This window comes from Diabrotica virgifera, chromosome 1, assembly GCF_917563875.1.
Source record: "Diabrotica virgifera virgifera chromosome 1, PGI_DIABVI_V3a".
In the NCBI taxonomy this organism is placed as follows: Eukaryota; Metazoa; Arthropoda; class Insecta; order Coleoptera; family Chrysomelidae; genus Diabrotica; species Diabrotica virgifera.
Window position 1 is genome coordinate 216,682,547 of NC_065443.1, and position 27,440 is coordinate 216,709,986.

The following is a 27,440-nucleotide window of genomic DNA, read 5'->3' on the forward strand; positions in this document are numbered from 1 at the left end:
TATTTTTTCGAAATATTTGGCACACGTATTCGTAATATAATAAAGAATGGCGGTACAGAGCCCAATTTGAAAAATATATTAATATGTGGAAATTACTCTGTAATTAAATACAATATTAAAAAAACGAGCCTGTACCGCCATTAAGAAGAACAAAAAAATACACTTTCTTCAAATAAACTTTTTTATCCGATGAATAGATTTTGTGTCATTTTGGAACTACTAAAATTTTTTATTTCATTAGTAGTTCCAAAATGACACAAAATCTAGGCATCAAATAAAAAAGTTTATTTGAAGAAAGTGTATTTTTTTGTTCTTCTTAATGGCGGTACAGGCTCGCTTTTTTAATATTTTATTTAATTACAGAGTAATTTCCACATATTAATATATTTTTCAAATTGGGCTCTGTACCGCCATTCTTTATTATATTACGAATACGTGTGCCAAATATCTCGAAAAAATATTCAAAATTACAGCCGCAATTTTGGAACGAGTTTTCGCTACCTGTTGATCGCTATTGTTTCCTCTTAATATATACGTATAGTAACAAAACCTATATGCTTTCTACAGAAAATTCGATGTTGTTTTTTATTACCGATTTTGCAAAATATTCTCTTATCATTAAAAAGGTAACTACGTAGACTGCCTCTATAACGAGAACTGAAATGGCGGACTAATTACCTCGTTATAAGCGGATCTCGTTATATCAGGCAACAATAATATTGAAATGTTTTGATGCCTCTTACGTAGTTTATTAGGTGTCGATGGTCGACCTGAACAATGAGACTTCGCCATCGTAAACTGTAAATTTACTACAATATTCAATATCGGTCGATAAACAGGAAGAAGTTTATTACAGCACTGGCCTCGATAATAACACAGATGTTGGGCAATTCTATATACAGGCAGTTGGGGTATTTATTTATAGCCATTATTGCGTTAAAAACAAGTAAAGAAACATATTCTTCGATTTAATTTTTCCTCGTTATAACCAAATACGCCTCGTTATAGAGGGTTATAGTTCAATAGAAATTTCATGGGACACCTAATGTACCTCGTTATAAGCGAAACCTCGTAATATTCGAGTTCGTTATAGAGAGAGTCCACTTTATATTTAAATATAAACATTTATAAATATTAACGAAAATACAAATCCCATCCCCATTAAGAGAGGAGAGTGAGACAAGGAGACGTAATATCGCCAAAGCTTTTCAACCTAACCCTAGAAGCCGTTTTCAAAACTACAAATTGGCCAGCCTATGGCATTAATGGCAACAAGTTAAACCACCGATTCGCTTACGACATTGTAATTCTAGCGAGCACATTCGAGGAACTGCAAATTATGATGGAGAAACTCGCAGGCAGCTCCCAATACGTCGGCCTAAAGATGGATATGACAAAAACAATGACAAACACAGATGACCCCAGCCGTATAACTATAAATAGCAGTGATATAGAACAAGTCCAGGAATATATCTACCTAGGCCAAATCCTGAAACTTGACAAAGAGAACCAAAGTGCGGAAATTACTAGAGGAGTAAGACTAGCATGGACAGGATTTGGAAATCTTAGTTGGATACTTAAGAACCGCAAAACACCCAATACTTAAGGAGCAAAGTGTTCAACCAGTGCATCCTTCCTATCATGACATATGGATGTCAATCCTGGACCCCAACCAAGGCAAATATGAATAAACTAGCCACAATAGAAAGAGCAATGTTAGATATACGTAGTGATGTAAGAAGAGAATATTCTCGACAACGAGAATATTCTTGGCCAGAAAATTCTCAGCGAGAATATTATCGGACAGAAAATTATTTTCGAGAATTTTCTATATTGTTTTTGCCAATTCACCTAGTATATTTTTTGCATCCCAAACATTATTATTCTTGAAACTCAAACATCTACATGCCGCTCCGCTCATGAAATGCTTTTTCGCTTTCACACGATTTTAGATGAAATCCCCGAAAATCTGAGTAGCCGGGGCTGGATAATCCCATGAACCACTAGCTAGGGTGTTCCGTGTCAGTGTTTATTGCTTTTGGTGCTATATTAACGTGCAAATCTTTAGAATGGATCGAAGTAAAGCATAATTTACTAAAAAATCTAAAACGCTCACTATACTACTCGCGAAGTCGATCGAAGTAGACAGGTTGTTCATGCGACTTTGCTGCGTCTCGGCCTACTTGCATTCTGTGGCGGTTTTTGCGACCAAGTCAAACGAACCGACGTCCTTATAGCCCTGCGTGAATGTGTTCCTCGCGAAATAGAATGAGTGTGTAGTGACAGGTACTTCGGACTTAGGTGCACTTTCCCGAAGTTCGCGAGAGTGTGGTGCTCGCTTTAAATATATGGAATATATGGAATTACTGTAAAATTAAAAGTATACAAGGTAAAACAAGTACTTTTGCAAATTTTGTGATAGTCAATACTTAAAAAATGCAACAAGAATGACAAAACATTTAGTAAAATGTGTTAAATGTCCGGTTTGTCAAAACAATTATTTGAAAAGGATCAACAGAAACATTCATCAACTGCTTTTCAGCCAACACAGTTGTTAGGTTCGTCCAATGACGCTAAGCATGCCTTCATCCAGTGCATCGACTGAAAGAAGTTTCAGTACTTATGGTTTTATCCACTCCTCTAAAAGAAACCGGCTTACTGGTGAACGGGCTGATAAGGTAACTTTTATTGCTCACAATTTAAAATTGTTAGACGTAGACCAATCCATGACTGAGCTGGCGACTAGTGAAAAACAAAATCCCACAACTTCTCATCAGTACATTGAAATGCAGAATGTAGATGACCAGGATGAGCTAATGATAGAAATAGATTCTGAATCTGAGGCCTCATTTTTTTCAGATTAGCTCACTACATCTAGTATTTGCTGTTGAGAAAATTTAATTTTTTTTGTCAAATAAATTTTTTTTTCCGTTGTTTTTGTATTTTCTTATACACGGTTCCCAAAAGTAGCGAAACGGTCGAATATTTTGTGAACTAAACATCGGATCGAAAAACTGAAAAATACGTTTTCAATAATTTTTAAAAATCTATCCAACGATGTCAAATACGTTCCCCCACTCCATTCCCTAGAGGTGGGGTGTGGGGTAACTTTGAAATCTTAAATGGAAACCCCGAGTTTTTATTTCAGATTTGGATTTCTTATGTAAAAGTAAGTAACTTTTATTCGAAACATTTTTTTTAATTACGGATAGATGGCGCTATAATCGGAAAAAACAATTTATCGTGATACCATACGTAAATTATGGAAACGGTCTAATATCTCGAGAAATGCACTTCCAAATGAAAAACCAAAAAATATGTATCAAAATTTTTCAAAAACTTATCGAATAACGCTAAACCTGACCCTCCATCTCACCTCCTAAAGGTGGGGTGGGGGTAACTTTAAAATCTTAAATAGCAACCTCCATTTTTATTGCAGATTTGGATTCGTCATGAAAAATTAAGCAACATTTATTCGAAACATTTTTTACAATTATTGTTCATAGATGGCGCTATAATTGGAAAAAGACTATTTATTAGCGCCATCTATCAATCATTCTAAAAAATGTTTCGAATAAATGTTGCTTACTTTTTCATGACAAATCCAAATCGGCAATAAAAAATGGAGGTTGCTATTTAAGATTTTAAAGTTACCCCCACCCCACCTCTAGGGGGTGAGATGAGGGTCGTGTTTTGCGTTATTCGATAGGTTTTTAAAAAATATTAAATACATGTTTTTTGGTTTTTCATTTGGAAGTGTATTTCTCGAGATATCAGACCGTTTCTATAATTTACCTATGGTGTCACGATAAATTGTTTGTTCCGATTATAGCGCCATTTATCCGTAATTCGAAAAAATGTTTCGACTAAAAGTTACTTACTTTTACATAAGAAATCCAAATCTGAAATAAAAACTCGGGGTTAACATTTAAGATTTCAAAGTTATCCCCCACCCCACCTCTAGGGAATGGGGTTGGGGGAACGTATTTGACGTCGTTGGATAGATTTTTAAAAATTATTGAAAACGTATTTTTCAGTTTTTCGATCCATGTTTAGTTCGCGAAATATTCGACCGTTCCGCTAATTTTTGGGACACCCTATATATAAAGAACACTGTTGTTTCGTCTCATAATTTTGTATATAATTTAATGATTTTTAATATCGTATCTCATCTTTAACAATATCCATAAGCGCGTCATAAGGTTCATTCTCAGAAAATTCTCCATATCGAGAATATTCTCGGGAATATTCTCCAATTTTTTATTCTCGATTATTTTTTGATGATTTTAACTTTCAATCCTATTCGCGGTGTGCAAGTACTTGGAAAGGGAAACGAGAAACGACCCTGCGCGAGTCGCGGAGAAATATTGCAACTATCTTAAATAATTCATATTGTCAATTGAAATTGTCAAATTGACGTATATTTCATACCTTCTGTCAATGAAGCAGAAAAATTATATATTGCTCCACAATATTGATATGATATGCAATTATTATATAAAGGTAAATTTAATTAATTGTATTTTGCTTGCAGTACTGCATTTTAATAACTAATTTTATTTACTACATACAATTGTTGATGTTTTCATAACATAACCTGAATCTTATTTTTTCTTCTTATTATTTTTTTGGACTATGGCCTTGACAATTATCCAGTAACCAGGACTAATATAATTGGCCAATATAATTAAAAGTGCGAATAATAGTACATAGCGTAGAAATAGGGGTCGCTTTGCCGAACTTGCACGGTCCCAATAGTAAGATATTTGATCACGTGTTTAATTCTGTCCAATCAGATTAAAATTATACTGAGAATTATCTACTGTAGAAAATTGCCGATAGAATTTTTTTAAGTAGATTGTTTCTGTTTAATGGCAACCAGTTTCCTAGTTTTGACAACTGTCACATTTAAGAAAATATCCATAATATACGTATTAAAAAATAATCTTACGAATATCACACGACAGTAAGAATAAATAAGAAAATAATGCTTTATTTTGACTCAAATTTGTTGTCATTGGGCAATAGCCACTCGAGCCCTGCGGGCTCTCGTGTCTATTGCCAGACAATAAATTTTCGAAAAACTGTCGCATTATTTTTAATTTATTCCCACTCTCTTGTGATATTATACCCGAGAATTTTCCAACACTAGATATACGACTGTCAGATAAAAAGAGGAACGACTGGGTAAGATCAAAAACAAAACTCGAGGACATGACAACAATAATTGCCAAACTTAAATGGAGCTTCGCAGGTCACACTGCTAGAGAAAAAGACAATCGTTAGAACGCAACAATACAACATTGGAGACCTTACGAAAGTCAACGACCAAGAGGAAGACCACAGATGAGATGGGTTGATGATATTAAAAGAATAAAAAACGCTAACATGAAGTAAAAACCACTTCTATGTAAAAGGTATATTTACTAAAAATTTTAAAAAATCCCAATGGATTGAATAAAATATGTCCAATTCAGAACGTTTTCGGACCTATCAGTCCATCATCAGTGAATTCAAATACTTGCTAAATAGTCCCAGAACCAAACAATGGTTGTAATTATAATTCAATCTTTATTTTTCAATCTTATCTTCTATTATAATTACAACCATTGTTTGGTTCTGGGGCTATTTAGCAAGTATTTGAATTCACTGATGATGGACTGATAGGTCCGAAAACGTTCTGAATTGGACATATTTTATTCAATCCATTGGGATTTTTTAAAATTTTTAGTAAATATACCTTTTTAGTGCAGTCACTGAAGGTTTTCACCTCCGATTTCGTTGAACCTCCAATCGATTTTCATGAAAATTAGTGAGTATTTAGAGGATACCTCAAGGAACAAAGGTGACATGATGCCAACTTGCGCTTTTACCCTGGGGGTGGATGCCACCCCTTCTCGGGGGTGAAAATTATTTTATTAAAAATAATAACATAAGTCGATAGAGGGACAAATTATAAGCAAAATTTGTTATATAAAGTTGTTAAAATAAATCAACACTTTTTGAGTTATTAAAGACAAAAGATTTTATTTTTTCGTAAAAAAATGCATGTTTTAAATCGGTTTTTCACGTATATATCAAAAACTATAAGCTTTTACAAAAAAGTTATTATTACTGAAATTGAAGATAATAAAAAACTGAAATAAAGAACTAAACTAATGTTAGTTCAAAGTGAGTTATTGGCAATTGAATGTGTATTTTTTTCGACGAGTACTCAAATCTAAGTATTCAAGCTTAAATAACGGGAAAACGATGCAATGTATAAAATATTCCTGCTAAATATTTGTCAAAGTACTTCGGAATACCTATCAAATGAGCTTCAGAATAAGGTAATAGCGTCAAAATTAAGCAAGTTATAATGAAAATAAAAGAACCGTTTCGAACTTTTTAGAAAAAAGTGAAAAATAAAACATACGCCATTTCCACAAAAATTAAAATTTATAGTAATCCTTACAAGAACTTCTTTATATTAGCATAAGTAATGTTTTCGATAATTTTGACCGGTTTAGAATGCATATTTTTGAAAAAAAGATATGATTTAAAAAAATCATAATTTTTAAAATTATTGTAATTCTCATATTCTTTTGATAATATTTCCAAAACTACTCAATATACGTAAAAAATTATATATAACCAAAGTTTAGTTTTTTATGTGCCAAATATTTTACATGTTTTACTATTTCAATAGGGTAAAAAATAACCGAGATAGAAACGTTTAAATCTTAAATTTTGCTGTGGGAACCATGCAACCGGGGTCATTTAACCTTTTATTTTTTAAAAAAGTAAGGGGTTTAAAAGATTAGGTTCAACGTGCTTAAATAGCACTTGGAATTAACTTTCAAACAGGTTTTAGATGAACCTGATATCGTAAACACGAACGGAGTTATTAAAAAAAAACAATAACATTTTTTGGAAACATTTTTAAAAGATAAATTTTGAAGCATACATTTTAACGCTATCAACATGTTCGGGGGCTCACTTGATAGATATTTTTAAGTACTTTGACAAATATTTAATAAGTTTATGTTATAAAGTGCATCAATTTCCCGTTATTTCAGCTTGAATACTTAGCGAGTTTTTTACTCGCCGAATAAAATATACATTTAATTACCTATAACTCACTTTTAGTTAAAACTAAAAGGTTTTTCTAGTAAGCGGTTTATTTCATTTTTTATTAGCTTCAATTTTGTTAATAATAACTTTTTTGTAAAAACTTACACTTTTTGAGTTATTGATGAAAAATTGGTTAAAAACATGCATTTTTCTCAAGAAAACTTATAATATTTGATCTTTAATAACTCAAAAAGTTTTGATTTATTTTAATAACTTTATATAACAAATTTTGCTTGAAATTTGTCCCTCTATCGAATTATGGGGTTATTTTTAATAAAATAATTTTCACCCCCCAGAAGGGGTGGCATCCACCCCCAGGGTAAAAGCGCAAGTTGGCACCATGTCACCATTGTTCCTCGAGATATCCTCTAACCACTCACCAATTTTCATGAAAATCGATGGAGGTTCAACGAAATCGGAGGTAATAGCTCATATCCACCTTCAGTGACTCCACTATTTGCATAGAAGTGGTTTTTACTTCATGTTAGATTTTTTAACCATATGGTATACAGCCAACCTAGGAAACTACCCCTTTTTAGATTAAAAGAATAGCTGGAACAAACTGGAAATATGTTGCTCAGGATAGAGACCGATGGAAGGAGTTGGAAGGGTTCTATGTCTAAACATGAACGATAGAAGGTTAAGAAAGAAGATAAACATTTTATCTGTTAAGAGATAGAGAAACCCTCAAAATAGCGTACTCGTAACTTTTTTAAACTGATCTGTTGTTCTAAAAATCGTTAATTTTTATAACTTTTGTAAAAATTAACTTACACTTTTGTCATTTCTCCCGAAGGAGGGTCTTATATTGCTTAATAAACTTTTAAAAATTATTTTTTTTACATTTTTTGGTGCATATTCTCTGCACCATGTCCAGACATACAACTACATATTATACTTTTTGTGGCAAATTTCTAAAGCAGTACATATTATTTATTAGGTTTATGAATCAAGTTTAGAAATTAACCAAAGAGCATTAGTCTGAAATTATCACAAACCACTAAAACCACTACCAACCTAATCTAATTCCAGAGGGATTAAATGCACTCTTATCTCCAGGCACGGTATTTTTGTTGCAAGCAATATTGACCTCTTCCAGCACGTACTCTCCTTTGGATCCTGTCAAGCCTGCGGATCTCAGATCGACTAACAATACGTGAAGGTCAGTGCCACCGGTGACCACCTTGTAGCCTTTGGATTGAAGACCGTCGCTTAGTCTTTTGGCATTGGCTACGATTTGTTTCGCGTACGCAACGAATTCTGGAGTTTTGGACGCTTTCATAGATGTTGCGATGCCTGCAATACTATTGTTGTGTGGACCACCTAAAAATGAAGATTAATATTTATATCAGTATTTAAGATGTTTCAAAATTTTATTTAATCACAATTAACAGTAGCACAGCTCTAGTTGAACCTTTAGAGATGAGTGGTCTTGGAGAGGTAATACCTTTGTATCAGTTTGAGTAAAAACTAGTCCTCCTAAGCTGATAGGACTAGATAAAGTGAATATAGCTCTTTCAAGTAGAGCCTCAGTCTCTTTCAAGTCCAGATCATAATGAGTGGTAAGAGCCACACCATACAAGAGGTATCCCTGTTAACGCTGAACATTACGGACTTAGACCGGAAGGTTGATTACATTCCTGGAAATGCTAAACAGCATTTCCAATATAAAGTTCTGGCATAATGTGTTGATCAAAAATATAAGAACAGAAATATAAAGATATCCCTGGTTAATAAATAAAAAAAAACAATTATTTCAAATTTAACACAATAATTACATGATTTATATATGCTTGAAATGCAGCACTGGTATTTTTCCATATCAATTTTAGCGATAACGTCAAAGTAAACGATTATTTCTTCGTTACGTGCGTTGTACAGTAACCGAGGTCATAGTTTTTGTAAAATAAACTAATTGTAAATAGAGATAACTGGCTAATTGTTTTTATTTTTTTCCAATATCACTACTTGCTTTGTTGCCGACATCATAAACATCATATCTCATGTTTATAACGTAAAAGCAAATAAAATACACAAATTGTTAAAAATAATGTTTTTATGAATATACATACTGACATCGCTCCATCTAACACTTTTTTGGTCAATCAAAGCTAAGCTCAGCTCTGCTCTAAAAGGATTAAAATTCCAAGATGTTAAGAATGTGCAAAAAATGACCAATAGTCGCCAGAAGAGGTCCAGTACTGTTTTGAAAATTGTGTTTGAAAATGTTCAAATTCACATGTAGCGATATAGGATAACAACGTAATTTTTTTTATAGTAACATTTGTCATTTACATAATTACTATCAGGTCATAAGCTCAACATGAGCTCTACCAGGAGTGTCCATCGATGCTCTAGCTTCTCGTGAAACAAAAATGGACCAGAAACAAACAAGTAAAGCAAACACGGAAGAAGTAAAAATGCAGCAGTCATCCCGAAACTATACTAAAGCCCATATTTCCGAATATGAAAAGGAACTACTGAAAAGTGGCCAGAAAAACAGCGATAAAGCTAAGGTTTGAAAAAAAAAATACAGCATGAGAGCATGATCAGCGTAGCGAGGAAACAGTAGTTTAAGTACTCATTACTGACAGCAGTATGTATTATCTCAGATCGCAGTGTCTAAGGGTCTAAGAAGCTAAACAGTCCCTTTAGGTACAATCTACGATGTAACAATAACTCATAAAACTTTTTACATGTGATTTTACTGCTTGCTTTAAAAAAAAGTTTAATAAACCAAAAAACTTGACAATTCTTTATTACTCCCTAATAAATATTGTTATAGCGTTACCTTGTAATCCTGGAAATACTGCTTGATTAATTTTGTTTTCCAAGTCGTACATGATCTTCTCTCCTTTGGGAGTGACTTTCCGTACTCCTTTACGGAAAAATATAACACCAGCCCTAGGTCCTCGAAGACTCTTGTGTGTCGTCGTCGTGACTATATCACTGTATTCAAAAGGACTTGGAGTTACACCTGCAATACCACACAATAGTCATTACTACATTATACTAGTTTAATGTACATCACATTATCAAAAGCCTTTTCTAGATCAACAATACTTAATATTTTATTACCTGCTGCAACTAAACCAGAAATATGCGCCATATCTGACATTAGATATGCGCCAACTTCATCACATATTTCTTTGAATCGTTTGTAGTCTAATGGTCTCGAATAGCAACTTGTACCAGCTACTATGATCTTTGGTTTGAACAGTCTTGCGGATTCTTGGAGTTTATCGTAGTCTATAAGACCTGTTTCTGGGTTCACCTAAAAGATAAAATTAAATTTTCGTTTAGTTTCGTAAAAATTACTTTTTTTGTACAACAATAATACACACCACACAACAGTAAAAAGCTGGAAATGAGGAAAATCGAAATCAAGATAAATATATGGATAATAATGTTAAAACATACTCCATTCAAAAGGACTAATAAAGATATTATAGAATAGTATCGTAATTAAATTCTAACTATTTATCAAAAAAGATCCGTGAAATTTATCAAAAATGCCACAAGAAAATAGCTTCAAAACAACATTAAAAAAAAGATACGATTAGATCCGATTATGGGAATGATTATACGAACAAAATGGATCTGCTGGTTGAAACAAATAAACAAGTAAAAAATGGAAAACAGGATAAAAAAAGTAACTAACCTTACAATGAATTAAAAAACTTTGAATGTGTGATGGTATGGTTTATTTAAACAAAATTTAAATTCATCCAAATGGGTTACAATTCTTCAGAACGTCTTCAGTCCAGTTGGAGCATCATCAGTGAAACATTCTATTAGTAGTTGAAACTGGCCCACATTTTGGTTGACGCCTTGGCTGCGTTTGGAGATTTTTTAAAACTTGCGTTGAGTGCGTTACGAGGCATATATGTCCCCTAATGAACCTTTGCCAGAGCGTATTACTACACAGTCAACGAAACCAACTGTTAATGTAATACAAGGTCTATTTGCCTCCTAACGCAGCCAAGGTGTTAAAATCTTTAAATTACATTGTGAAATAACAATCAGTTGTGAAAGTGATATGACACTAGGTCGATGTTAAAGGATTCACTTTAAGGGGATGGGTACGTATTTTCGGCTGCAATGCTATTTAAATAGGGATTCATTTTTTTTTCGAATTCTGAGAAAACTAATAAGTATTTTTGAAAAATTTAAACGCAGAATGAAAGATTACGTTCTTACCGAGGGCCGAAAGTCCCTGAAAACTTCTATAATGTTTATTTTAATAAATTACAGGGGTGAAAAACTAAGAGAAAATGTAGTGTGACTTTTAATTTCAAATATCTCATTCAAAAGAAACTTTTTGTTTATTCTAAGGGACTTTCGGCCCTCGATAATAATTTAGTCTTTCATTCTGCGTTTAAACTTTTTAAAAATATTTATTAGTTTTTTCAGGATTCGAAAAAAATGGACACCAATCGAAAATTCGCTATCTTTGTCATACAACGCACTGAGTCAAATAAAATATGATGACAAGACAGTGACACTTGGCATCGGGAATATTTTGAGTTGTTGATTAAATAATATTGATAGTGTATTTTTGATAAATAATTGATTTAAGACGTGAACTTAATAAAATGTTATTTATGTTTATTATTTATGGAAGATCCAAGCAGAGAATACAGCAGGATATATCTGTGATCCAAGTATTTTTTTGTTAAAGATGTTCAAAATTGTAAGCGTTCCATAGTAACAATATATTATTAAAAAATCACTTTAACACTTTTCCTCTTTTCTCGATTGAGTATTAGTTTTTGTTTGTACATATAAATTATTGCAATCACTGAATACATAGTTGAATCACTGAATCACTGAAATGCAAAGAGCTTAATCGACTATATCGTATATACGAGAAATTTGGAACAAAAAATACAAAATATCTTAACGGAAAAAGAGCCGGAGCTGTCCACACAACACAGGCTTGTCACTGCAAAACTGAAGGATGAAAAAATTGAGGAGGTGGAACGAAAAGAGTACAAGAAAGTAAAAGTAAGCAAACTAAAGATAGAACGTGTGCGAGAACTTTACAAGAAGGAAAACAATAAAAGATTGAGGCAGATAGAGTGCCAAAAAGAAACATGGACAGTGGAAGAAAGATGGAAAACTTACAAGGAAGTATTAAAGAAAACAGCAGCAGAAGTATGTGGAATCAAAAAATGTAATAATCAATTGAAAAGGACAAGATGGTGGAATAAAGAAGTGAAAACAGAAATAAAAAAGAAGAAAATGGCATGGAAAAAATAAATCGAAACGGGATAAGAAGAAGATAAAGAAGAATATTACAAGCAGAGACGATTGGTAAAAAAGACAGTCACACAAGCAAAAGCAAAATCATGGAAAGAATTTGGAGAAAAACTACAAGGATATAACAAATAATAGAAACTTTTGGACGACAATACGACACATGAAAGGGGGAAAACGAAAGGAGATAAATGCAGTAAGAGATAGATCAATGCAAATTCAAATAAACCCAGAACAAATAGCTAGGGTATGGAAAGAATATTATGGTTGACACATATTGACACAGATTGACAACGTAATAAATGAAGGCCAAGAAAACACAGAGATAGACCAAATAAGTAGAGAAGAAGTAATAGAAGGAATATCAAACATAAAAACAGACAAGGCAGGAGGAGATGATGAAATTGAAATGGAAATGGTAAAATACATGGGAGAAGAGGGAATAAACTGGCTATGGACAATATATAAAGAGGCGTGGGAAAAACAAGCAATCCCTAGAGACTGGCAGAATAACATAATTGTACCAATATACAAAAAAGGAGAACATATAAACTGCGAAAACTACAGAGCTATATGTCTGTCATCGGTATGCTTTAAAATGTATACGAAAATAATAGAGAAAAGACTAAGGCAAGAAGTAGAAATGAAATTGGGAGATGAACAAGCGGCCTTTAGACCAGGAAGACAAACAAATGACAACATATCGCTCACTGAGTTCTATAGTGGCACATTTTCAGAAAATGGTGTTTTGTGATAACCACTACTTAAAAATCACGAAATTTTACTTTATAATTGAAAGAAACCGGCATAAAGGTAGCTTGCATAGAATCCCCTAGATAGAGTTGTACCGCGTGCATATTTCCCTCCATTTCGCTCGAGCGGCAGCACTATACCGTCACATATTTAATATGACGTTGACTTTAGGTGTGTTTTTGTTGCTTCTACGTGGAATACCGGCACATTTTCATAAAACTAATGTTATGCCACTTTTTAATTTTTATAAACTTCAATAAAAATATCTTATTTTTTAGTCTATACCGGCACATTAAAAGTTGTGCTAGTATGGAATGAATTTTTTGGCAAAAACATACTCTTTGTGTCAGCAAAATATAAGGTTGTGTCGGTATAGAATTTACTTTAATTTAAATACTTTACTTTATGCCATGAAAGAAAAAGTTGTGTCAGTATAGGTTTACTTTTTCTTATATTTCACTCAGAATGTAAGAAGAAGGAGAATGTAAGAAGTGGATACAAAACAGAATTAAAGGCCTCTGAAACTCTGGACAATCTTATCAAATGTACAATGTACAACAGGAAGATAGACGTTCCAGCCAGACCAGTTAAAGATCCGTGTGACATCACAAAATGTAGGCAAACATGTACCGGATATGCACAGAAGAAGAGAGACGATCGTTTTTAAGTTATACTATGATTTGGGAGATATTTCCAATCAGCTAAACATTATAATTGCATTGATGGAACAGGTTAATGTAGCAAAGAGTGGTAGAAGAACCAATAACAATGCTTTTTATTTTGTTAAACAAGGTACACAAGTAATGGTGTGCAAAGTTTTTTTCATTTCGACTTTATGTATTAGATACTTTAGGTCTTTAGGGAGAAGTCTTTGTTAAGTGATGTTTCAATACTGGAAGTCAAAAAGGATAATCATAGCATTTTCCTGTATAAAACTTCCTTTAACGAATTTTATATTAAAATGGTCAACTTATTCAAAGAAATACGGACCATAAATCCTAACAAAATATTCTTTTTTAAAGACATTGAAATTAATAGGGTCTATCAAAATAAAATTCCAATTTCCAGAAAAAACTATGAGGATCTAATGTATCTTATTCGATATAATGCAATTAATAAAAGTCACAGTGAATTTTACATCAACTTACATTCCACGTTTTTACTCTTGTTTCTATAAACAAGGTTTTTCTATAACTGATAATCATTTTAAAATTCTTTTTAGTTATTAGTAAGAAAAATATTGTTGTGTTCATATATATTATATCTTTATTGCGAATAAAAACATGATTAACAAATTAAAAAATAAAAACGTTTATTTTATGAACTTTTTATGCCACTACTTACGACCGACCATCTTTGCCAAAACACTATAAAACTTGAATTCAATACTGGCATATGTATATCAAAATTCTCGAAATTCATACAATGAAAAAAAAAGTAATATGTAACCATTCATTGACAAGTATTTGGTTTCTTCTGTCGACCTCTGATCCATAAATTGTAATTTTGAATGGTATTTTATGATGTCACGAAACTTCATGGTCAATTATCTCAGAACTTCATTTTTGCGGTTGTGCCACTATAGAAATCAGTGAGCGATATATACCATCAGGAACCTAATCGAAAGATGCTTAGACACGGGGGGAAAACTGGTATTAGCATTCATAGACCTAAGAGCAGCATTTGTCACGATAGAAAGACAAATTATAGGGGAATGCTTGAGGAAAATAAATGTACCAAACAGATTGATAAAAATTATAGAAAGCACTTACAAAGAGGCAAAAGGAAGAGTACAAATAGCAGGGGAACGATCAGAAGAATTTAATTGGAATAGAGGTATTAAACAAGGAGATAGGCTCAGCCCCTTGCTATTCATAATCGTAATGAATGAATTAATAAGAAAAACTAGAGCAACAACCAACCAACTACAGACAATAATAGGATACCATAGATTACAACCGGTAACAATAGAGTCCTTAATGTATGCGGACGACATAGTACTAATAGCAGATTCCGAGAACAAAATGCAGAAAATAATGGATATATGGTAGAGGAAATAGAAGAGCTAAAAATGGAAATAAACGAGGAAAAAAGTAAGATAATGATAATCAACGGCAAAGAAGATAATGAAATAAAGATAAAATGCAAAAACTCAGAACTGGAAATAGTTACAACTTACGAATACCTGGGAAGTATCATTACTAACGACGGAGAAATAGACTGGGAAATAACAAATAGAGCAAAGAAATCAAACAAGTTATACTATGCTTTATCCCCAATACTGGAGAAAAGAGAACTTGCAAGAGAGACAAAAATAAACATATATAACACAATAGTGATACCGACTGTGCTCTATGCAAGTGAAAACTGGACAATTCTGGAAAAACATAAGAGCAGAATAAATGCAATGGAGATGAGACATTTTAAGAAAGATAGTTGGAAAGACAAAATGGGATAGATTAAGCAACGAGACTATTAGGAGAATGGCCAACCAAGAACCAATAATGAATAAACTAAAAAAGAGACAAATGAATTGGTATGGGCATTTGATGAGGATGCAACCCAACAGAATTACAAGAAGAATCCACGAAGCAAGGAACATTGCAAAAAAAAAGAGGCAGACCAAGAAAAAAATGGATACAGCAAATAGTAGAGAAAACAGAAAAGAATGGAAGAGATGGGTGAATGTAAATTAAAATAGCGATCCCAAATCCGACACCCTGATAGGGTACAAGGAAGGGGAGAAAGAAAGAAAGAAAGAATACATAGTTAGTGAAAAAATTATGACATTTATTAACTTAATTAATAATTTGCAATTATATAAATAACAGTTATCCAAGTACATTCAAACCAAAGTTACATTCTAGTAATGTTTACATATCCATACCAGTGTGAATTTTACTACACGTAATTTGCCGTGTAAAGACAGAAAAAGTAGGGATAGCCGTAAAATATTTGTGAATTATGTACCGATGGCCTTAAGGGAACATAGATGTCCCTGCTAGAAAAAGTGCAGTTCGCGTGTAGTCATCGCATCTTGTCATTGGTTAGAAATTAATTTCTAAACTGAAATTGGGAAATCAATTTCTGACCAATGACAAGCTGCGACGACACGACATAACCTTTAATCAGTATGACCTCGAGCTTACCTTGGGAACGAACATAGTATAACTGCTTAAAGCTAAATTTATCTTACGACGGGACGTGGACGGCACGTGCCTTAGAACAATAGACGGCGTACGTCCCCGTTGTCGCCCCGTTCCGTTGTACTATAAACTAGCCAATGCTTTTCATATCACACGATTCTTCAAGGAATCACACGATTCTTCAGGAATATATTATGTATATTTAAATAAAAAATAAACCTCTCACCTTCACTGATGAGCCCAGAGAGGTTGAAGAGGGCGAAACACATGTCTAAGAACTGGTGTTTGGATCTTTGATTCTATTCAAAAAATGTTTCCCATCCCGAAGTAGTGGATGTGTGAAATGTTCGTAAGGGGATTTTTCCACATTCTCTGTTTCATCTGTTTTATTTAAATATATCTACTGTGTTTTTCATAGAGAAAACTACATAATATGTATATCAATTTTATTTTTAGAATTTATTTAAAAAAACTACAGTTTCTTCAACTATTTCATCATCAAAGATAATAAACGAAAGTTAACAACATCATAAATTTCATAATAATATCTTTGTGATTACCCAATTTCGTAGTATCCACAACAATAATTGAATGACACAATCGACGATACGTAGGTATGTACTTGTTTTTATGGCAAGTAAATAGAATTTTGCATCATGCTGACATTTAGATAATCAACCGGATAGTGTAATGAAAAATACGAATATATCGTAACATATACAACATATTTTCGTACAAATAATGATTTCTCAATCATAAAATCCTTTATAAAAGGTATATTTATTAAAATCCCTATACAGGGCTACATCAAAGACAGAACTAGTTTTCAATCGGTTGACCGATCATCATCAGTGCAATCCTAAAATGTGTACAACCAGATAAAATGATGCAAAGTATTTGAAATGTTGACTAAGGTTAAAAAATTTTTATAGGTTATACTCACTTAGAATCTACATGCAAGCCACCAAAGTAAAAATAACAGGGTAAAAACCCTTTACAATTGATCCGTCATCGGAACATATGACTAAGATGTGAATTATAACATGGATGATTAAGATATCCAATGTTTTTCGCCCGAGGTACCAATGAGCTCTATCTCTATATGAGCTCTATGTGAACTTGTCAGATAGAGCTCATTGGTACCTCGGGCGAAAAACATTGGATATCTTAATCATCCATGTTATAATTCACATCTTAGTCATATGTTCCGATGACGGATCAATTGTAAAGGGTTTTTACCCTGTTATTTTTACTTTGGTGGCTTGCATGTAGATTCTAAGTGAGTATAACCTATAAAAATTTTTTAACCTTAGTCAACATTTCAAATACTTTGCATCATTTTATCTGGTTGTACACATTTTAGGATTGCACTGATGATGATCGGTCAACCGATTGAAAACTAGTTCTGTCTTTGATGTAGCCCTGTATAGGGATTTTAATAAATATACCTTTTATAAAGGATTTTATGTTTTTGTAATGGTATACAGCCAACTACAGGAAATTTTTCCTCGTGGATTTCTCAATGCTGAATATTCGCGGTGTGCAAGTACTTGGAGGGGATATTCGTGCGCGAATAGCGAAGAAATCTTGCAACTTTCCTAAATAAATCATATTGTCAATTGAAATTGTCAAATTGACGTATAGATTGCATACCTACTGTCATTGAAGAAGAAAAATTATATGTTGCTCCACAATATTTATATGATAAGCAATTATTATTATATAAAAGTAAATTTAAATAATTGTATTTCGCTTGCAGTACTGCATTTTAATAATTAATTTTATTTACTACATACAAATGTTTACCTTTTAATAACATAACCTAAATCTTACTTTTTCTTCTTATAATTTTTTTGGGCTATGTCCTTGACAATTATCCAGCAACCAGGATTATTATAATTGGCCAATATAATTAAAAGTGTGAAAAATGTTGCTGAGCTATGAAACAAGGTGTCGCTTTTCCGAACTAGCACGGTCCCAATATCCCTCAGAGACAGAGTTTCAATTATAATAGTTAGAAGAAAAACTGGTGTTACGGACGCAGTTCAAAGGATTACAACACTGAAATGGAACTGGGCAGGACATGTTGCCGGATTCAAAGATAGAAGATGGACAAAGAAACTTCTAAAATGGAGACCTAGACACGATGCTTATCGTAATCGAGGACGTCCTCCGACATCAAGAGCATCCAGCATGACTGGGTCGAGGATGCACAAAATAGTATGCAATGGAATCATTTACGGTAGGCCTATGTTCAACAGTGGACTCAAAACGGCTGATGATGCTGAATTATTTCGGAGGCATATATCACGAAATTGGAAACGGCGTCATAAATAACGGAATTACAATGGATCAAAAGATAACTTAAATCGTAAAAGCTTTATAGTAAGTGTAGATTCATATGAAAAAATTAGTACTCTACCCAATTCCTGACAACAGGGTTGAAAAAAAGCATGTTTTATTTTGTTTTTCAATTTTTTGTTTTAAACAAATAAAACTTAGAAAAAAACATTGTTTAAATCATATTTCTTAAACATAATATTAATAATTTTGATTTTAATAATAATAATAATAATAAGACCAATTGCAATTAGGAGCTATTGCCTGGAGGAACCCCAGACTATTTACTATTTATCAATTCGCATTGCAAGTTGGCTATTGCAATAACGCCTACTGTAAGTTATTTTGTGGTGTTTATAGTCTGCGCTGATTATCGGAGAATAGGCCATTTTTGGGAAAAGTTATTTACCAGCAATTTTATTGCTGGAATCGAATTATAAGATCCTATATATTAATAATATAGGTATGCAAAGTCCTCAGATATTGTGCTACTTTTTTTATAAACAAAATGGCGCACGAAAATCGTATTTTTTTCAATTATTGCTCTATAACTCCGAAGATTTTGACTTTACAACAAAAACAGAAATAAAAGTTCACCGTGATTAAATTCTGCATAGAGACGTGTTTTTCCCGATCTGCTCCGACGAAAATTTTCCTCGGAAAATGCGGGTTTCCCAACAAAATCTTTAATTTTCAAATAAAGTTTTAGATAAGTAATTATCTACCAATATTTAAATAATTTGGTGACTTAAAAGCCTTCTTGGTTTAGATTGCAGTTCCAGAAGCTGGTGAAAATTAAACGAATATTTTAGCCACAATTCAATTGTTAATTAATAATTTATGGTCGCAATAATAACCAAAATAATTATGATACACTGATTAAACTTTGAAATCTTATAAAGATGAGATGCCTGTTTAACATTTTGTCGACAAAATATATTTTTTATTTTTTTGCATAATCTTTAAATGTTTAAAAAAGATAGTTATAAACAAATTAACGTTTCTCAGAAAGTTTTTATTATATTATAATTTTAAAAAATAGCTAAAATGCGCATTTCAAATATCTTGAAAATAAATGCTTTAAAACTTTTTTGCAACCATTTGTAAAAAAGTTATGAAACAGCAAAGTAAACATACGATTACTACGGTGTTTATAATTTTTTTAAATTCTTTCAAAGCGTAGAAGTGAGTTTAAAGTACAAGCTAATTATTTACAAAAAAATAAAGATTATAAGTTTAATGGTTATATTTTAATTAAAGATTATAAATATATTTTTTTGTAATTTACACGCGCGAAAGTAGAATAATACAGTACTGTAGCTAAAATTTTCACTCGGAGCAACGACCGGCGGCCGCGCGACGTATTTTAATAAATAATGTATGCTGCGTGTCAGTCGCTTCGAGTGAACATTTTAGCTCCGACTCTGTATCAGGCCTACTTTTGCGCTAAAAATTAAAAAAAAAAAAGTATTTTTAATCTTTGATTAAAATATAACCATTGCACTAATTTTTGACATTCTTTGTGAGTAATTAGACTGTACCATAGACTCACTTTTAAGCTTTGAAACAATTAAAACAAATTATAAACAACGGAGAAATCGTATATTTACTTTGCTGTTTCATAACTTTTTGGCAAATGGTTGGAAAAATTTTTAAAGCATTCATTTTCAAGAAATATGAAATACGCATTTTAAGTATTTTTAAAATTAGAATATAATAAACAATTTCTGAGAAATGTTAATTTGTTTATAACAATTTTTTAAACATTTAAAAATTATGCAAAAAAATGAAAAATTTATATTTTGTCGACAAAATATTAAATAGGCATCACACCTTTATAATCTTTCTAAGTTTGATCAATGTCTCATGATTATTTCGGTTGTTATTGCGACTGTAAATTGTTAATTAACAATTTAATTGTTGCGAAAGTATTCGTTTCATTTTCACCGGCTTCTGAATTTATAATTTATACCAAGAAAGCTTTTATTTCACCAAGCTATATAATTATTGATAAATAATTACTGGCCCAAAAAAATTATTTGAAAATTCGAGAGTTTTGTTGGGAAAACCCACATTTTCCGGGGAAAATTTTCGTCGGAGCAAATCGGGAGAAACATGCCTCTATGTAGAATTAAATGGGGGTGAATTTTTATTTGAGTGTTTTTGGCGTAAAGTTAAAATCTTCGGAGTTATAGAGCAATAATTGAAAAAAATACGATTTGTCGGCGCCATTTTGTTTATAAAAAAAGTAGCACACTATCTGCGGACTTTGCATACCTATATTAATAATATATAGGATCTGATAATTCGATTCCAGCAATAAAATTGCTGATAAATAACCTTTCTTTGTACTTTACTAATTAGACCAGCGTATTATAACTATTTTTTTTTCAAAATTTAAAGATTATGCAAAAAAAAAGAAAAATTTATATTTTGTCGATAAAATATTAAATAAGCATCTCATCTTTATAATCTTTAGAAGTTTGATCAATGTATCATGATTATTTTGGTTATTATTGCGATCATAATTTGTTAATTAACAATTGAATTGTTGCTAAAATATTCGCTTAATTTTCACCGGCTTCTGGAATTACAATCTATACCAAGAAAGCTTTGATGTCACTAAGTTATTTAATTATTGATTAATAATTACTTACCTAAAACTTTATTTGAAAATTAGAGTTTTGTTAGGAAAACCCGCATTTTCCGAGAAAAATTTTCGTCGGAGCAGATCGGGAAAAACACGTCTCTATGCAGAATTTAATCACGGTGAATTTTTATTTGGGTGTTTTTGTTGTAAAGTTAAAATCTTCGGAGTTATAGAGCAATAATTGAAAAAAATACGATTTGTCGGCGCCATTTTGTTTATAAAAAAAGTAGCACACTATCTGCGGACTTTGCATACCTATATTATTAATATATAGGATCTTATAATTCTATTCCAGCAATAAAATTGCTGGTAAATAATTTTTCCATGAATTTTGCTAATTAGCCCAGAGTATTAGTGTTTGTTTGAAACATGTAAATGGCAAATTTTTGTACATGATACGAAGGAGCTCAAGGAGCGTATGGAAATGGCTTTGACCCCAGCTCATTTTTTGGAAAATTTGCTTGATAAGCGCTTTAGTGGAAATAAACTTATCATCCATCCATTATAAATTATCATCCAGGAGCATTGCCAATTATTATTCATTACCAGACAAAGTGTGTACCCTTTAAACCATACAGTGTGTCAATTTTAAAACTTACAATGGCTATATCTCACGAACAAAAGCTGATATCGAAAAATGCTTGAAACCGTTTCTAGGATAGTAAGGGGGAACTAAAATGATATGAAAGAGAACTCACCCCCATCAACCCCCTAAGCCCCACCCATCACAACCAAAAAAGTTTAAATTGCAAACCCCTACTTGTGATACATCATTGAAAAGGCTATAAAAAATGCTATTCAATGGTATAAATAATAATTATACAGGGTGAAGCAATAATTGTGAAACTTTGGCTTAAAAGCCAAACAGAGTAGTTTTAAAACAGATGTGCACAGTGGTGAATTTTGTCGAAAACCTGGCCAAAATGCAAAAATTTAAGTTTATATATTCCGAGAAATTTTATATGATTGCTCTGTAGGTTTCTGAGGATCATAAAGGGCCGTTGAGGGTAGAACAATACAAGCATAATATCACATATTTATATTAGTGTAAAGTTGGGATTGAACGAAAGCGGACCGAATAAAATTAAAGTGTGTTATACAATTGAGGCATTGTTAGGTTTTCGTTTTAAAACTATAGACGTGTATTATTTTGTTATTTTATAGTGGATGCTATTTCTGGAGGTAAGTGGAGTATTTTAATATACTTTTTAGATTCTTTTTCCTAACATAAACTTTATTTACAACATATTTACAAAATGATGGCAAGAATGTTCAATCGTTTTCTGTTTACCAAGTTTTAAAATGGGAAAAGTAAAAAAGTCAGCTTTGGTCAGCAAAGATTTTTTACTTATTAAATTAACTCAATATGTGCATAAATATACCTCAAAAAATCATCTGCAACAAGTCGCAAACTTAGCGGAATTCTTCATTTTAAAAAACTGTAACATGCTGGAGAATTTCTACATTAAGAGACTTTAATGTTATGGTACGTTAATAAAGTAAGAACAAAATATGAAGCAGCTGATCCAGTAAATTTACAGTTTTTTTACACAAGAACCGCCCTTTTTTGTTATTTTTTTTTGCTTTCTTCTTATTTTTTTTTAATCTTTTAGTCCTTTTACTTTTATGTATAGGTCTATCTTTTTGCTTTCTTATTTTTATATTTTTTAATAATTTTGGTCGTGTGAGTCCAAAAATTTTGCCTTTTTTAAAAATTTAATGCATAAACGATACTTTTTATTAAGAAGCCAAAAATAGGTAGGTCAACTCTTAATACATCTTAATTGTTTTGTAAATGGATGCGATTAATTATAATTATTACCTACCAATGTGTGGCTTCTTAACACAAAGTTTCGTTTATCCATTTCATTTTTAAAAAATTAAAATTTTTGGCTCACACGACCAAAATTATAAAAAAATATAAAAATAAGGGAGCAAAAACATAGGATTATACATAAAGTAAAAGGACTTAGAGATTAAGAAAAAGAAGAAAGCAAAAAAAATAACAAAAAACGGCGGCTCTTGTGTAAAAAAACTGTAAATTTACTGGGATCAGATGCTTCATATTTTGTTCTTACTTTATTAACTGATTAAAGTCTCTTAATGTAGAAATTCTCCAGCATGTTATATTTTTTTTAATGAAAAATTCCGCTAAGGATGCACCGGATACAGATGATTTTTGGCGGATTATTTATATACATTTTCAACTATTTATTAAGAAAAATATCTTTGCTGGGCAAGGTAGACTTTTTTACTTTTCCCTTTTTAAAACTTGGAAAACTTAAAACGATTGAAAATTCTTGCCAATATTTTGCAAATATGTTGTAAATAAAGTCTATTTTACGAAAAAAAAGTCCAAAAAGTATATTGAAATAATTCACTTACCTCCAGACATAGCAACCACTATAAACTAACAAAATAATACACGTCTATAGTTCTAAAGAAAACCAAACAATGCCCCAATATTATTGTATAACACACTTAATTTTTATACGGTCCGCTGTCGTTCAATCACAACTTTACACTAATATAAATATATGATCTCACTGCCACGGCCCCCTAGCTTTTTTGTTGCTTTAAACTATATATTGTCATCCAAAGTATACAAAATGTAATGTGCAACATCTTCACGTCTGGTCCCTCCCCTAAAGATTTTTTATATGGGCGCCCATGCATGATCTGCTTGTATTGGTCTACCCTTAACGGCCGTTTATGATTCTCAAAAACCTACAGAGCAATGTTCATATAAAGTTTCTCGGGGTATAGGTATACCTACAAACTTAAATTTTTACATTTTGGCCAGGTTTTCGGCGTAATTCACCACTGTGCCGCGGCTTGATTTAAGGAATTAAAACTAAAATTTTTGGAAATGCATAGTTGGCGTTGATTTAGGTGTATAGTTTGACATCTCAAAAGGAAGTAACTCTCGAGTGTTCTCTAAAAAAAATTGTAATTTTCATAGCAAATATCAAAATATTACCTTATATGGCAGTGATTCAAAGAACAAGGAAGTAGCTGAAACTTTCTTAGATGGGGTGTAGAAACCATGTGTTAAGTGACCACCATCTGGTAAATCCAAACCCATTATTCTGCCGTGTGGTTCAGCAACAGCTACAGAATATAAAAAACAAAACATTAGTTATAAGTTATCAAATTAATATAATCAGTTTGCTGTGTCAATATGTTTCTAACCTTCTTACTCGAATATAATATGTCCATATTTTGGATATATTATGTACATTTTTTGACCAATTCTACTTCTGTTTGATCAATATGAATGATTTCACTGAGGAACAAGTTGAATATTATCTTTGTTTTGTTTGAGTTTTACACTTTTGTGTACCACTTTGTAGTTCTTTTAACATTTCCCTGGCTTCAACTAGGTTGTCTATAATGAATACTAGGTCGTCAACAAATCAAAGATTATTAAGTCAATCGCTGCCATTCTGTTTGTATGGATTTATTTCCCACTTTATTTTACAAGCGTGTCCCAAAACGGCGGTAATTATCTTTGGTGGCATGGAGTCGTGTTTTCAATAGTGTTATGAATTTTTAGCTTGGTTGTTGCATGTTTGTATGTGTTACAGATAATTCCAATAATAGTACTGTGACATAATTTGTCGCAGACTGTTTTCAGCTCCCGGTCTAACAGACCCGAGTGTTGTTTACCAAGTAACCTTTTTATGATTTATGATGTTCTATTCCTTCTCGACTTTTGGAGTAAATTCTTTCTTGTTTCGTGTAAATACTATTCGAGATGTTATTTATTTCTAGAACATTGAAAATTGTATAAATAGTAGGTTTTTGTAATTAGCAGTTCAGTTGTGAATTTGAAAACGTCGGTGTACTTTGATATGTAACGGGCGCGGTATATTTTTGAATTTGTAATTAGATAAATTATTAGATTTAGTGTAATAAATAAATTAGATATCGTAGTTTGTAAAATAAAGGATATAAATTCAGTGTTTTTCATTTGTTTAGAAGTACATAAGTTATTAAAAATAAATAAAGTCAACTAAAACTAAACATTAGTGCCTAAAAGTCAGTTTTGTAACAGTACCAATGGTCAATTTGACTGTGTTCTGTATTAATTCTTTTAAACATTATCAGTGGCATACCCTGTGTATAAAGATTATCGAAATTGATATTAGTTTCTTGATTTGTTTGAGATTTTACACATTATAAAAATAAAAGACTTTTAATAAAGTTATCAATATATGTCTATAAAAAACAATGGATAAAGATACAAGAAAACAAATTCAAAAATTTTAAAGAGTACCACTTTTTTCTCTAAATCTACATATAGTAGAAAACATGTAGAAATAATTTACTTGATTATTTTTTAATGATTTTAACTTCCAATCGTGTAGTAAGATTTGTCATCACGTGTTTAATTCTGTCCAATCAGATTATTATTACATTGGTTTTTTCTACTGTAGAAAATTACAGTGGAATTTTTTTAAGTAGATTGCTTCTGTTTAATTGCAACTAGTTTTCTAGGTTTGACAACTGTCACATTTAAGAAAATATCCATAATAAACTTTTAGTTCTGCATCTAATGTCAAATTGTCACGAGGAGAACACAAATCGGCAAATTTAAGCGCTCGATTTACTTCGGTAAGATTATTTCATGAATAAAACTGTATTTATAAATGATTTTAACTAATATTTGATTAATATGTTCGTCTAAATATTTGCAAAACTGAACTGTTCACTTTGACAAGTTGAAAAATGTGTGTTACATTAATTGGGATCAATGTCGCTGAATGGTTTTATACAAAGACTTGAATTTTATATGTAAGTATTAAAAAATAACCTTTCGAATATCACACGACAGTAAGAATAAATAACAAAATAATGCTTCACTTTTTCTCAAACTTGTCTGGCAATAGACACGACGACGTGTCTATTGCCCAATGAAAAATTGTCGCATATTGTCAATTTATTCTCACTCTCTTGTAATATTAATGTCGAGAACATATCATTAAAAAAGTCATATGAAAAAGTTAATGAACATTGGATGGATTTTATCTATTAGGAAAATCAACTAGAATAATAAGAGTAATAACTATTTGGGGTCATCTACACTGGGGTGCAAAATTAACCGGACACCTTAAAAATGGGTCATTTTTGATGTCTGGAATTTCCTAAACCTGTTGTTCGATTTAAGTGATTTCTTAATATATTATAGCCTTATTCTTTAACAATATCGCTGTAGTAGTATTGTTGCTAAACAGTTAAATTTTCATTGTATACCGGGTGTACCGATCAAACTGTGTTTTTTTTTTCTAAAAGTTCGCATCACCCTGTGGAACATTCTAGCATTTATAAAATACTGAAATTAAAACCCAACTATAGCCTCACGTTTTCTCAACATTTTGTTTTTTGATTCATTCGCTTACATTGGACCATAAAAAAGTTAGGTACTTTAAGAACTAACCATGTTTTTCATCTATACAGGGTGTTTTAAATAAGTATGGCCAACTTTAAGGGGAAATTCTGCTTAAAAAGATAATGAGAGTTTGCTTTATAAACGGTATGTCCGAAAATGCTTCGTTTCCGAGATAGGGGGTGTTGAAAGTTTTCTGACAAACTGACGATTTATTTATTGCTTTAAAACTGGTTGAGATATGCAAATGAAATTTAGTCGGTGTTAAAATGTAGTTATTGCGCATTTTTTGACATACAATTAAGCATTTAATATTCACCATTGGCGCACATACGGATAATATAATCGCTCATATTACCCGTATGCGCGCTAATGGTGAATATTAAATTCTTACTTGTATGTCAAAAAATGTACAATAACTACGTCTTAAAACCCACCAAATTTCATTTGCATACCTGAAGCGGTTTTAAAGCAATAAATAAATCGTCAGTTTGTAAGAAGAATTTCAACACCCCTTATTTCAGAAACGAAGCATTTGGGGACATAGGTTTATAAAGCAAACTGTCATTATTTTTTCATGTAGAATGACCCTTTGAAGTTTGCCACACTTATTTAAAAACACCCTGTATTCATGAAAAAAAAACATGGGTAATTGTTAAAGTACCTAACTTTTTTATGGTCCAACATAAGCGAATGAATAAAAAACAGAATGTTGAGAAAACATGAGTCTATAGTTGGGTTTTAATTTTAGTATTTTATAAATGCTAGATGCAGGGTGATGCGAAGTTTG

The 27,440-nt window shown here is 31.8% G+C and overlaps 1 protein-coding gene across 2 annotated transcripts in view; it reads right to left on the reverse strand.

Moving 5' to 3' along the window:
- LOC114332916 (serine hydroxymethyltransferase) overlaps nt 1-27,440 on the reverse strand; it is a 40,190-nt gene that overhangs the window by 1,145 nt on the left and 11,605 nt on the right. For both annotated transcript variants that reach the window (XM_028282701.2, XM_028282702.2), the window contains exons 4-7: nt 24,242-24,372; nt 10,192-10,387; nt 9,905-10,090; nt 8,131-8,436 (exon numbers count right to left, since the gene is read on the reverse strand). In XM_028282701.2, the coding sequence (XP_028138502.1) occupies nt 8,131-8,436; nt 9,905-10,090; nt 10,192-10,387; nt 24,242-24,372 (819 nt within the window). The remainder of the gene's footprint in view (nt 1-8,130; nt 8,437-9,904; nt 10,091-10,191; nt 10,388-24,241; nt 24,373-27,440) is intronic.